Source organism: Diadema antillarum, unplaced genomic scaffold (assembly GCF_040938485.1).
Source record: "Diadema antillarum isolate AM-2024a unplaced genomic scaffold, OU_Dant_1.0 scf00000086, whole genome shotgun sequence".
Lineage (NCBI taxonomy): Eukaryota > Metazoa > Echinodermata > Echinoidea > Diadematoida > Diadematidae > Diadema > Diadema antillarum.
Genome location: NW_027270975.1, coordinates 3,183,878 through 3,198,997, shown reverse-complemented (window position 1 = coordinate 3,198,997; position 15,120 = coordinate 3,183,878). Strand labels below are relative to the sequence as shown.

Below are 15,120 nucleotides of genomic sequence, written 5' to 3'. Positions count from 1 at the left end.
AGAGAGAGCACTGACTGACCGTCAAAGGTCAAGGCAAATGCCTTATATTCTGTTCAAAGACATGTTATTAATCAAATGACTAATCATTCAAGGCAAAAAAAAAGAAAAAAATTCGGTGCGTTTGTTTGTGTGTGTGTCCGCGTGCATGTGGGAGAATCTTATTGTACACACACACACACACACACACACACACCCTCACATGCACACACACATACGCACACACATAGTTATGAAGATTCAATATACCCAAGTGTATTAAAATATTCTACATGCCTTGGCCATTTATCACATCAGCATCATAAAAAAGATTATCATAAACATGAACACACACAATGATATAATACATGTATTGATCAGTGCATTACACATACACAGGTGCATACAAACGCTGACATATTATATACACTCACACGCACACTTACAAACTCATTTACACACATGAGACATTACTATTAAACAGATCATATTGCTTATCAGTAAACATGTTTTTCTTTTCTTCTTCTTCTTCTTAAGAAGCTTTAATAAACTTAGATCACATAGCAATCACGTTGTTCATGAAATATTATACATTACTTTAGCACTAGAAAATTTAATCTTCATAAAATTTCCTGAAGTTTCCATTGCTATCATTAGGTTACAACATGGTGGGACACTACCTCCTTTCATGTAAGATAGCTCAAAATGATAATCAGTCAAATTTTCTAGTTTTAATAAATTTCCTGGAACATTCCATGGTCCAAATATCCTTGAAAGGGTGTAAAAGTTTTGAAAAATGCCAATACATAAAATAAAGGCAAAATTATAGTTTACCCATTCATGAGTGAAAACTGTTGGATTCTGTATTGGAGGCAATGTGTACCTGAAAATCTTGGAGAGAATAAAACAGGTTTGGCATTAAAAATTATGATAACACTGCAATTAACTTCCAATATCAGAGGATCTGTGTAAACCTGACTCAACTTATGCACAATTTTCATTTGGCTGGTGTGTATTAGTTTTAGCAAACTGATTTTGTACTCACACCTACATTGTACTGACCTTTCTACATGAACATTCTCTTTTCAGTATTAATAATAGTAACATATTTTTCTTCCCAGAGTGGGAGAAACAAATTTTAATCGTAGTCATTCAGTTTTATGAAAAAAAAACACACTTAGGAAAACATCTTTGTTCTTAGAATAATTCAACCCTAATCAAATCATAATAGTGGGCAGAAATGTTTGCTAAAGGGCGAACAATCACATACTGAGGCAAGGAGTCAAAACATGTTGCATAAACATTGGTATTCAAAATACAGGAAGCAATCTGTATTACAAAGACATTTTATCATGCACAACTTTGGTAAGATGTCAATTCTTGAATATCAATCACATTGACCAAAGCATTGGTGCATATACAGTACATTCTGTTGTTTCTGAACTTTGCATTGAAGTTCTTTGTATATGTGTGAATGTTTCAGTGGTGTATATATATTGCTCCATTTTATCAAGGACAACTTATAGTAACATGACAATGTTTTCACGCTTCAATATCAATCATATTAACCTATTTCCCTTGGCAAGTAATGAGCAGGTTGAGTCTGTTGCAAATGATGCATTTCACAGGCAACACAGCAGAACCTGAAGAGCTTCCAGAAGAAAATCTTGATCTTGATGTGAGCGTCTTAGGGGAGGAAACAGATGCTCCTGCTGACGGACCAGGCTCCTCCTTCAGCTTTCGTTTCCTAGTGAGATTCAGGCGTTTGCTATCTATAAACCTCTTGTAGCACGTTTCATGGAATCCTATTTAATACAATGGAGAAATGAACAGCAATGATTAGCCGTTGGATTTTGTTAGGGGGAAAAAAAGGCTAAACGCTAGAGGGAGGGGTTGAACATTACACTCAATATATCATTAAATGTACGGTAGACTATTGACTGCCAATATTTGAATCTTGTAATTACCAATAGGCCCTAGTACTATGCCAGGTAATCATTAACACCTCATGATCATTGTCATCATCAACTACTTCAACTTGTACTTGCAGTGCAATTACTGATTTTAAATTAAATCTACAGCTTTCAGCACCTGATCACATGCAATATCAATTATCATAATTATGAATACAACTGCCTTATCATCATTAATACTAATTTCACTATCACCACCACCCACTGCTTTATAGTTTGGCACAACATAATGGTAATCATATGTTTTAGGGAGTTTAATTGTTGAAATTATGTTATTGTCATTGTTGGTTTTTTAGATCTATTCATATCAAATATTAATAAGTTAATTTAATGAGATGCTAAATGTGTGTTTTGAGGGGGGGGGATTCGCCAATTTCGGGGTGAGAGAAACAAGATGGATTTTTAATATTAATACTCCATGGCCATGATTATGAAAATATAAATTTACATGCAGTTTAGACCTTTTTCAATCCAGTCCTGTGTGTCAAGACTTTTACAAAACAATATCACCGATCAGCTACATCAACCTAACCTGGGCTGTACATAGAACAACATGAAAAATTACATCAAGGCTACCTTATAACGGCGCTATGCCATGCCAAGGTGAAATTCAAGATGATTTATCTAAAATGTAACAGACACGCTAACGGCTAAGCTACTGCATTAGCGCCCATTATAACATACACAAGCAACGTTCATAACATAGCTAACGTTGTACTTGTAGTCATCATGGTCATTAGGATTTAGAATACGCATATAAATGTATGAGTGAGACTGCACTGCAGTGTCGACTGCTACGACTGTACGTACGTAAACTAACCTGCAAATTATCCTACTACGTAGGTTGCAGTCAGTCCCCCTGAGCAGCTGAATCACTTCGTTCTGGTCTGCGATTTCACGGTCTCCCCCACTCAATTTGATCCACTCTTTAGCACACAAAATAGGTTTCGTCTATCTTAGGTTTGTCATAGCCGTGAAATTTTCAAACTTCATCGATGTTACATGCATAATAACGCATCTTAAAAGTTTCGGCTGAGCAGACGACGTAGACGCGTCGACAGGCTCACAGGGGGCGGCCATTTTGACTCGTAAACAATAATTCTCGATTCGGATTGGATAACATACATCACATGATCGTTCGCGAATGAATATCGTACACGGCAAAGTGTACATATTCAGCTCCTCAGTGACAAAAAAGTTCACTGTTTCCCCCTAAATTACCAAAATACTACAGGAGGGTTTGTGTCGAACTTTTTCCTGTAGCCTTTTTGATTATTTGTTTACACGTAGCTGCGGAGAAATTTTAGTGCCGCAGTTGTCGGAACGAAACAAGCGAAAAAACCAGCTCACCCCATGGCCTACACCTGCCAAGTTTGGTGAAAATCTGACCATGGATGCATTTTCAAGATGAAAATGAAAATGTGAAATACGGGTCCCAAGTTGGGTCCCCCCCCCCCCCCCCCCCCCATGGTTCATCCAAGAATCTCCAATGAACAAACTACATACAGCTGCCAATCTACATGAGCTTCACTCATAGCACTAAATTAGCTTATCACTTTTGGTTCTAGAGATTTTCAAGGATTCCTTAATTTGAGGGGTTTTGGGCTTGAGTTTGCTCTGAATCGCTTACAAACATAACAAAATGTTCAATCTGCCTTTTCTGATTTGGGGTCACAATGCACTGTTACCTCGGCAACACACTTTACTCTACTCTTATTATTTTTGTCAGGCACATATTTGCATCAAAATCAACAACTATACTTAATTTAAATTGAATGGTAAATAACTGGAGAAGACTTTTTCCTGACTTTGAAGCAACAATGCACTATTTCCATGGCAACACATTTATGCAACTCTTGAAGATTTGTCTCACACATCTTCATATGACTGTCACTATGTGTGCTATTTTTTTTTTTCTGAATTGTAGAAAAACTGGGGAAGAATTTCAATCTGAAGGCTTTTTCATGATTTGGGGTCCCTATTGCACTTCCACCATGGCACTTACATTTGACTACTTTTTAAAGATTGTCCTGCAAACCTTAGCATCAAGCTTCTCAAGTGTGCCAATTTTCTTGCAAATTGCAGAAAAGGTAGAAATATAACTTGATCTGGAAGCCTTTCACCTAAATTTGGGACATGATGTGATGGTACCATAGCAACATTCTTTCCACTCCTGTTGTAAAATGTGTGTTGCACAACTTTACATTGAGTTCAAGATGGTGTACAAATATTTTTTGAGCGGTTTGAAAAACTGGAGTAGTTTGATCCACAAAACTTGCATTAGACTGCAGGCCCGCCTGACCAACAATATGCTGATTCCTACATAATACCCCCTTCAAACTACGTTTGTCGAGGTACAAAAACAAAGCAAAGTCTAAAAAAAATAAAACAGGTGATTTGTTGACTCACATGAGTCTTGCCACTTCCTGTCTGCCCATATGCAAAGCACGTGGCCATTCCCCGGTTGAAGATAGTCTCCACTAAAGGCTTTGCTGTAAATCTGTGAGAATTGATTTAGGAACACAATGAGAAGAAATGAACAAATCTTGTATGAGCAACCTCATGTCATTACAAGGAGAGCAGCGACAATTGCACATAACATTTGGTGTGCATATGGCAGACTAATGAGATTATAATTTCTGGTCCTTCATCAAGTACCATTTCCCCTGTACACTGTATCATCATTGCCCCCCCCCCCCCCCCCCATCTTCATTATGCAAAATGAAGGATATTCATCTTTTTATCTTTTTTTTTCAATTTCTTCTTTAATGGTTCTATAATTGGTGATCTCACGAAACAAGAAATCTTTATGGGGATTACCTCATCAGATTTTGCATTGGGTGGTTAATAACTAGCATTGCACGTTCCTATTTATTCTCAAGCAAGTGATTCAGCAAATTCAAAAAGAAGCCATAGAAACTTTTAAGACCACACACATTTTATAATATCCTGGCATAGATATGGGGATGTGAGATTATAATATCGCTCCTATGTGATGGCATAAATTTTTGTTTAAATGTTTGTTTACGCGTAGAAAGAATGATGTATGAATTATCATATATGAATGTTATCTGACCTAATTACTCAAATCCTCGTTCTAACTGAAAGACTAGAATGTCTTCTTGATCATGATTCTGTTTGTTTACTTACTTGTAGACTATCTCATTGGTAGCATTCTCATTGAATGCGTAGTCAAACCTAAACAGCTGGTTCTCCAAATACTTGGTAAGGTCCACCTTCAGCTTGGGTTCATGGACCAGAACCTTGTCTTTGCTTGGTATGGTGAGGACATCAAGATCCTTTTTGTTCATTTCTGCAAACACAAGAAGGATTAGTGTTCAGAGAGATAAGGACAAAAGAAAAGAAATGGGGAGACCTTGGAAAACAGCCAAATAACAGAAGAAACTAGAAAAGCACTCTGAGAGCGCAGACCTCCGCCAAGCAGCTACTTTCCACCGAGGAGATTTTTCTCCTCTCCACCCCTGGGGAAAAGCTCTTTGGGCTCTTCCATAGAGATCAGCGATTTCCACCCATGGGTATACGTGCTGAAAAATCGCCCGATTTTCCAATATAGAAGCCTTTGTTACTTCATAAACCCTCAGCTGCGCGGCGCGCCTCGCCCTAGCAGAAAGTGGGGCACGCACTTTAGTGCGCGTTTGAAGACCTCAAAAATGTGCAGCTTGAACTCCCAAGTTCATTGACCCTACCTGTCAAAATATTAAAAATCCTTCATAAATTCCCCCAAAATACTCGGATCACTACCAAAATTTAATCATTTGTTACTCTTGTCATTCTCAACCTTTCCTGTAAGTTTCATCCAAATCCATTAACTACTTTTCCAGTTATTTTGCACAGGGACAAACAAACAAACTAACAAACAAACAAACAGTAATGAAAACATAACCTCCCCCCTTGGCGGAGGTAATTAAAATTCTACCAGAGGTAGGAGTCAAAATGACGGTGCACTTCAAAAAAAAAAAAAGGGGGGGCATGGAAACTGAGAAAAACAAACACACAAACAGTAAATACCTGCAAAACTATGCCATATGATCCGAACACAATTTTCATTCTAAAAGTATAAAGGGCGTTCTACTGAATCTGATGCCCTACACGAAAGTGGTAACTTGTCATTATAATCATACTGCCACTATTGATATGTTATTGTGAAAGGAAAAAAAGAAAGACAATATATCCAGAATCCCTGACTAAAATAAGAAACAAGGAAAATGTTAACAGAGGAATATCGTGGCTTGTACAGAATTTACAAGTGCAGTTATAGAATCATGCTCTTCATTGTTCTGTTTTACTTTTTTCCCCGATCTCTTGCACACACACCAAAACTTTCCACATCTAGCCGAAGAATTCATCAAAGCTGTCATCAAATTCAAATTAACTGCTGTCTCACCTTTCTTGTTCAGAGGTCTCTTCCGAACACACACACATATTTGATGGTCTTCGACCTACAGGATGATATACAATAACACAAAAAGTTACTGTATTTCCAAGCTGCTATTTTTTGCAAGGGCTTAATTTTCGTGAATTTGCAAATCACAGTACCACAAATTTAACAACAAGCAAAAATGTTGCCACGCACATTTACAATAGCTTCGGTGTCAATTCGTGAAAATGTCTGTGACCTCCTCATTCGCAAATATGTCTGTATGTGAAAATAACAGCTTGCGCAGTAACTGGTATGTTTAATAAAACAGCATGAATTTCGGAAGGAAAATTTTTGAGCAACTACACTTGACATGTACCATGGGAGATGTGCAGGCAAACAGCACTATATCAAGGTGGACATACCAAACCTTTTCTAATGCCACTGTCAGCTGAATCACATTTTCATCTCTTTTCACAAGATGAAATTCATGCATTTTGACATACAAGTCCTGCAAAGCATACGTAAATATCTTGCTTTTAAAATTCTACAGTGAAAAGAGGCGAACTTATTTCTCTCCCCAATCTTATAAGAAATTTGAGAAAACTTCACAGTAAAGTGAACATGTAATGCTCTGACAAGTCTAAATTGCAGAGTCCCTTTCATGTTGATTAATGGGAAAATTCATGATCTTTCAAATGATCTGTCCTAAAAGAAACATAACAACAACAACAAAACACATGTGGCTAACTCATCCACCTAGATGGCACATGATTCCCCCATTAAGTGGAAGATTAAATCTTGATACCCAAGCCATTTTATTACAAGAAATGAAATGAACCCTTCACCATTCAGTAATCAAGCATGTAATCCATGTTGTTTTATATTTAGGGTCTCATACAATGTCACATGTTACATTTAAGATGCTATACGAACAGGGCAAATCAATTTCATGATACAGTGCACTCCTGTTATAATGAACGCGGTAATGATAAGGAAATTCCGGTTACAACTTCAGTAAAAATTCAGGCTGCAAAATTATTGACTCTATGTTTTTTATTGTTTATTTGTTCGGTGATAATAAAATTTTGATATAACGAAAGAAAGCTGCCGGTCCCAAGGACTTTGTTATAACGGGAGTCCACTGTACACTGTGCCAGCTTAAAGTACAAACTTGCTACAGAAACAATCACAGGTAAAACTTATTTCTTGAGCATACAATGTTCAATAAATGGCACAGGTGTCCTGACAAAATCATTCAAGAAAAAGAATTAAAACAATCTTCCCCATCACTATTGAGTCACAATGGTGTATTGTGGAGACTTTGACAAAGTATACATCTCAGTGGGTTTGCCTTTCTTATTAGGAGGAAAATTCACAAATGGAAACAAACTTATATGGGTGGCAAGGTACACTACAGCCACCAGCATCATAGGCACACATTTCATGGAAGATCTTATTCTACACTATACTGATTATCCAGACTACTGATTGGAATCTATCGTACCTTGTCACTTGTTGATATGGGATTGAAATCTAACTCTTCTTGAAAATCTTGAATCATTCGAAGAAACTCATAATGTGGGTGGGTTCCATCATCATCCTGTAGTACATGGAAAGAACAAGGACAAACAGTGTGAGATCGATAAATCAAAATCTCAGGACTACGCCTCTTTCATTTCAACATGTCACAAGCTCCGATGAAAAAGGATTGTGCAGCCACATTGACTCAGATTATACTCTTGATCTATTCTTCTGCATCTACACATGTCAGTATCATGCTTTAATTAACCTAATAGAACCTAGCAACTCCTTGCAATGTCAAACTCTACTCACTGTAAAGGAAACAGTAAATTTTGCACAATTCAGACAATCAGCATCAGATTTTGACATCATTACTTATCACAATTTCATTAATCATAGTGGTCACAGTTTTCACAGATGATATCTACAATCAATTTGGACAAAAAAACAACAACAACAATAACAACAAAAAACAAACAAATGGAAGGGATAGATGTTAACATGCCATTGATGTTGCCTAGCCCCCTACTGGACCATAATCAACAGTTTAATACCATATAGCATGGTCTAATGGTCACCTTTGCCCTCTGTTCAAGTTGAATGGCCTGCTTGGCACGTCTCTCCTCCCGCTTCTGTTTGATCTTGTCCACTTCTTTCACCACATTAGATCTCCGTCGGGCTGCACATTAAAATCATGACACTTATCATACTGATCTAGGTACACTTCACATTTGAAAAATAAACATGGCAAAATATTGAGGACACACAAATTGAAATTCTGACTATTGAGAATCAATGCTTCACATGTCAGTCCAGCTTTTATTAAAGAGTGACATTATGACTGATGGATAATCATCACTACTCTCAAAGTAGCAACAGGCACTATCAGTCAATGACCACACATTAGTTAATACACTGGTTGAGGAATATCATACCATGCAAGTTGACATTGCATACACATCAAGAGTGCCTACTACAAATGACATGGATTTTGGTATGCTCTCCAAATGACACTATTTGTGACATTTAATAAAAATGTGTAATATGCCAAATATACATGGTATCATCATGGTTTTCAACTATCCAAGTATTCTTTTTCCTTTCTATACAACAATTCCATTACCAGTTGTAAAATCTGACCCCTTCCTTTATCTCCAAAAACTGCCTTGCCCTAATAATTCAAGTGACAACCTTGCCTGTCAACACCACACAAGATAAATGTCTTGTTACATCATCGTGCTAATGTAACAGTCTCCCATGTGCAGGTGCTGGAAGCAGACAACACAATAAAGTCCATGGCTTCGAGACTTGACTATAGTGCTTTATTTTAGATAGTACATTCATGACTACCTCCCTAATAGAGACATTGTTACAGGTAATGGGCTAGTGGAGACTACTCACAGGCAGGGACGGACTGCTTCTGGACATTAGCCAGAGGCCCTGCTGGGGCAACATGATGGTCTCCATTCTGTGCAGATGGAATAGCACTAGGCCTGGATCTGGCAGATGTCGCTATAGAACAGGGGAAGAAAATATTCTCACTGAAATCATACATTTCATTCGATTTCATTTCAATAATTTCATTCAAATTGTATTGTACCATATAAAGTGTGCATGGAAAGCCACAATTTAAGCATGTGGTGAGTAACTATGAACAGTCTTCAAACTTCACAGCAATATTTGAGCATATTGCATAGTCACTGCATGGTAGATGTACTAGTGAACATTAAAGCTACTGAAAGACTTCTAAGCCAGATGTCCAACTGAGACTAGCTTAAAGGGATGGTTTATAGCTTCAGTTGACATGGGAACTCAGGTTTTAACTTGAAAATTACAAACCTCTTATATATAAAATATATAACATAAAATCTGAAAGGAATTCAAAAAGTTTATTTGATGAAAATCAGTTTTGAAATGACTGAGTTATCAAAAAATAGATGAAGTAAAGCAAAGTGATCCTAATCAAAGGTGGGATCCACTTTGCATTAGGACCACTTTGTTTCTGGATATTTCTGCCACTTCAAAATTGATATTTGTCGAAAAAACTTTGAATTCCTCTTTGAATTGTATTCTCTTAAAATTGTATTTCATATAAGATATAATCTAATTTTCCTGTAAAAAGTTATAACCTGAATTCCCATCTCACCCAAAACTACACAATCTCTTTAAAGGGGAATTCCTGACCAGTTTAAAGCTAGTCTGAAAAGGAAGAGTGATATTTTAGTAGCACAAGAGTAAAAATTTGATGGAAATCTGATGAAAAGTATGGAAGTTATGAAATCAAGAAATTTTGCAAGTTGTGAGGGGATATGATCAAATCACTCATTTGACTGTTCAAGAAGTGTTTTGCGAAAGTTATCAAACCTTCATGATTTCATAACTTCCTCAGCTTTCATCAGATCTTGATCGAATTTTCACAAATTGTGCTTATATAATTCTACTTTTAACAGGTCCAGAATACCCCTTTGAATATAAACAGGAACAGCAAATTAATATGCAAGCACTATGCAGTTGACAAAATTCAGCTCAATGTAAAAACAAACAACAAACACTAATAATCAAGCCCATTGGAGAATAATACACTGAGAAAAAAAGAAAAGAAAAGAAAAATATAAACAATTTCAGGAAGATAATAAGTAAGCAAAGAGGTAAAGCCAACAACATCCTACATGATTTACACACAGTATAAATACAAGACACATTGAATCCATGTGCATATAATTGAAAATGCTTAAAAAAAGCATAAGAGTTCATCAAAGCACATTTCTTTCAATATCTGTGTCTTATAAATTAAACAGTTTCAAATGGTGATATTCTTGGTTTCCACTTCGACCAAAGATCCTACACACTACATAAAATGGTCAACTCTCAGTTGAAAAGTGAAACACTGCCGCTTGGAATTGTGGGATTTTTAAGGAGTGCACCAACTAGCATTGACTGGGGAAAGTTTCCAGGTGAGCTGTACTTTCCCCGACATGTTTGTGTAGGACCAAGACAGGCTAAGACAAGAAAGAAGGAATTTTCTGTAAAGAATCAAGTAAACCTAAGAATTGGTGCAGTGCAGTAAACTGCATCAATAGCTAAACCAAACCATCAGCAGGTTTATCATTATTTCGATTTTCAAAAGACTGTGCACAGTGAGTTTTCGTCTCAACTCCCCGGTCACAGCGAGTGGTAGACTCGCACACAGCTCGCTCATCTCAGCTCGCAGGTTGCTACACTCGCAGTGATTGTGCATGTCCACAAATTATTGCGAGCTGCCTTTGCAAAAGGCTAACGCTTGTTCAATCTTTACCCGCTCAACGCTAGCTGGCGGCAGCCACTTCGGTTTCACCAGCGGCCGTCTAAAATCGGGAGAGTTTATCATCTTATGGAGTGTAGGATCTTTGGTTTGACATACAATATGTATTGAAGTAAACCACATGTTGTTAATTATGATTTCATTGCATTTCTTGCACAAAACAACACATATACATGTAGCATCCTGTTTTGCTCTGAATGAAGGCCTCAATAATGTATACTGCATCACAGGGGGTACATAAAGGCACTACAATTTGACATTGCCTGCTTAAAAAAAAAAAAGAAAGAGTAAAGATGAACATTTCAATGTCTGTGTATGGATCATCATGCAACTCTTTAAACATTAAAACTAGCAAACTGAAAACTAGTGACTAGAGCATAATGCAAATTACACTGGCTTTAACATGATAAACAGAATGAAGTCCATCATTGCACTGAATAAGAGAGAAGTGACTGAAATAGCTTCTCAAGAAGATTAACACATTAAATGCAATACTGTATGTGCCAATCACAAAAAATAATGGGAAACAAACAAAACATACAACATCACAGAAAAGAGAAAATCATCAAATTACCCTCTTCATCATCTTTTGAATACAATGGGCACATAAGAGTAGAATTTTAAAGGGGGAAAACAAGGAGAAACTTTATTAACTACCTGGAGTGTATTTGAACTTCTGTGCAAAAGCATATTGCATATGCATGCCTTTAACTGAACCACTCTTTGCTAAAAAAAACCCCCAAAACAACCAACCTACAAACAAACAAAAAACAATAAAATGTGCAAATTCAGTGAATTGAACTTTGCAACTTATAGGTGATAATCTGAGATTCTGTGCACGATAGTCATATTTTCAATGTGATAGAAATATGGCCAAACACTTCGGGAGTGTACATATAAGATTAGAATTCAATATTAATTTCTTTCTTCTTCTTCTCTTTTGATTGTTGATTAAATATTAACACCAACTAAGGTGGCTGTAACAATCATTTTGCTCTAAAGATACAAGTAACAGTGCAGTGGTGGTAGAAGTAAGAACCCACTTTCATCATCTTTACTGCATTTGCCCACATTGACCATGAGCAGTACCAGTGACTATAGAAACTCTATGACCCCGTTTACAGTGAGTGAAAAGGCCGGGTGCGGCCGAGCCTGGCCTTCCTTTCATGCGCAGAAGGCCAAATGCAGTACCAAAAACGGCCGTGCATTTGACCAAGCTCTGGAGGTAGTCTCTGCCCGGGCTCCGCCTGGCCTTTTCTCACTGTGAATGCAAACTGGGCCAAATGCGGTACCAAATTGCGAAAATAAGCCAATTACCAAACTAGAATCTGTTAGAATAAAATACGAACTTCATGGTCAAGTGAGAAAAAGAGTACAAGTCACTGGAGTACCAGATGAATGTTTTACTTCTCTGTTGATTTCATACACTGTCTGCCAAAGATAATAAGATATAGGATGCATCCCATGTTTGATGTAAAGGATAAATTTACATACCATGTGTGATGGTTGAGTAGCAAATGAGCTTTCAATAAAAATCTTTTTACATTGAAATCAGTTTATAAATGTAAAACACAGTATTAGATATGAAAAAAAACACCCAAAAATATATTGTTACAATAATCAAAATGATGAAGGCTTCTCAGACCAGGTAGGTGTTAGAAGTAGTGGAATCTCTTCACAATTTGTGTAAATTTATGCAGAGGTTCTATACTATGACAACTGAATGCTAAGCATTCCACTGGCTTTAATGTTCCATGCTCCAAGTCGGTCTTCCATATAATTTGGATATTATGGAAACAAAAGAAGAGGTTCTTGATTTTAACAGTTTTAACTGTATTTCAAAAGAAATATTGAAACCCTGTGTGGAACTCCTTGGTAATCTTGTAGGGAACACAAACTTTAAAGTTTTTCTTCAAATCTCCTTGTTATCAACACTCCAAGACTGAAAAAAAACCAGTATTAGTATCTCTCTCAAAAAGTCAACATATCTAACCTTAAACCATTTTGCGCACATTTGTGCATAGTTATTCACTAGGTTTCAGTAATTGGCTAATGCTTGTTACTGTGTGTTTAATAGCATTTTATAGTTAAAGTGGAAAAATTAGAACTTGGCACAAATCATAAATTATGCTGTGTTTATGCTAGAATCTTGGAAATGACAAAATGTCAGACTTTTGCTCATTCCACAATGGCGAATGCAACAAGAGCAAAGAGAAAATTCATACGATGTCTCCTGTAATGAAAACACTTAGGATGAATTCTGGGAAAACTGGTGCAGTTTTTACTAACATAACAACAGTCAGTCAGTAGACGACGTGTCACAGCTAAAACAGACATCATAAAAGCATTCATTACTATACTGAAGAAGAGGTTAAATTATTTCGAATGACTTCAAAATATTCTTCTTGCTTTATTGCATAACTCTTTTTGGTGAGGTCGGGAGTTGTAATAACTGGGACTGGCTTAAACTCTATTTGCAATCTCAAAAAATATCATTCATGTTTAATATCTTTGAATGTTCAATCTAAAGAAGTACACTATTTATTCATTTCTCTGTGTGTCCTATATTCTTTGCATACTGAACAATTGCTGCTGAAAATATTGAGGGACAGTGAACTGCTGCTGGCTAGTAGGTATGTTGTATTTCAGGAATAAAGCACACTCATTTATACAGAAGTGCTGTCCTTTGTCGATATAGCTTGGTACAAAGGAGAGATTCTTACTTCTTCTACTTCTCTAACACCTCCCTGCTCAGACTGATAGGTACCCTCACAGTAAGTCTAAAACAACTGTTTTGGCTTCAATTAGTTGATGAGTAATACTTGCTTGGCACATGTATGCTTATATGCCTGCCCGGCAAAAGGGCCCTAGCAAGTTTTAGAACATGCAAGTCTTAGTACTTGCTAGGGCACTTTTGCCGAGCAGGCAACTTTTGTATACAGTTACAGATATATCATGTGCTGTGATGAATAAAAACTCTCACTCACAGCTGCACACAGGTGACTTGTTTCTTCACACAATCATTTTCATTGAGATTTTATATCATTTTACATTTCTGGCTCAATCCACATTTGTCTACCAGTATGTATGACCCATAATTGGAAAAAATGTCACATTTTGATTGAGATTTGTATCCATGACTGCACAACTATGAATGTACAATTCAACCTACCTCTTGTTTCTCGTGGTGTTGGCTTTGGTGAGGGGCGGTTTATTTCAGCTTGTGCAACTTTGGCACTGCTAATCCTGTTTTTAGGGGCAGGAATATGAGAAGCAGGAGGGGGGACTGCAGGGGCAGGGGGTTGGGCTAGGTTGGGATTCAGGGAATAGATGGCAGACAGCTCAATCTGAAACAAAAACAACCACATGGAAGATAAAAATATAACTCCAGTGCCCTTCCAGATTGCAAATATATCAACATCTCTCTATTAAACATCTGTTGTGGAGGAAAAATCCTGAAGTCAAAATATGAATTGAAACATTGCAGTTATAATGCACATCTTCTACAACAACATCAATTTTTTTTTTCAATGAATCAAGGAGTATATCAATATGTCAAGATTGTGCTGCATCTGCTGCTAACACAATGAAAGTTTATTTCTCAATCAAATATGCTGGAAGTACAATATGAATAATATTAGTTATAGTAGTGGACTAGTAGAACATATAGTATGAGTTTAATAATATATCTCTATTTTGCATCATCAGTCTATTATGCTTGGACTAGTTTTGGGCTTGCAATATACTCTCTTTTTCTCTATCTGTTTTACATATCATTGCAATGTGCAAATCTAGCAAACAAACAAACAAACTAACTAACTTACAACATTTCCCCAATTACCACAAATAGGAACTTTAATACTACTCAGTGTTTGTTCTACCACCTAAAATGTATAACTGCAGTTGGTGTCTTGTCTTCCCATCTTCTTTTTCTACAGGAATGCTAAGATTACTTCAGTGCCACATAG

At 36.8% G+C, this 15,120-nt stretch overlaps 1 protein-coding gene across 1 annotated transcript in view; it reads right to left on the bottom strand.

Moving 5' to 3' along the window:
- Positions 1 to 15,120, bottom strand: part of LOC139717972 (kinesin-like protein KIF2A) — a 49,097-nt gene that overhangs the window by 17,965 nt on the left and 16,012 nt on the right. Inside the window, exons 3-9 of the mRNA XM_071629455.1 lie at positions 14,325 to 14,499; positions 9,253 to 9,363; positions 8,430 to 8,530; positions 7,835 to 7,930; positions 6,355 to 6,409; positions 5,100 to 5,262; positions 4,359 to 4,449 (exon numbers count right to left, since the gene is read on the bottom strand). Coding sequence (XP_071485556.1) covers positions 4,359 to 4,449; positions 5,100 to 5,262; positions 6,355 to 6,409; positions 7,835 to 7,930; positions 8,430 to 8,530; positions 9,253 to 9,363; positions 14,325 to 14,499 — 792 coding nt within the window. The remainder of the gene's footprint in view (positions 1 to 4,358; positions 4,450 to 5,099; positions 5,263 to 6,354; positions 6,410 to 7,834; positions 7,931 to 8,429; positions 8,531 to 9,252; positions 9,364 to 14,324; positions 14,500 to 15,120) is intronic.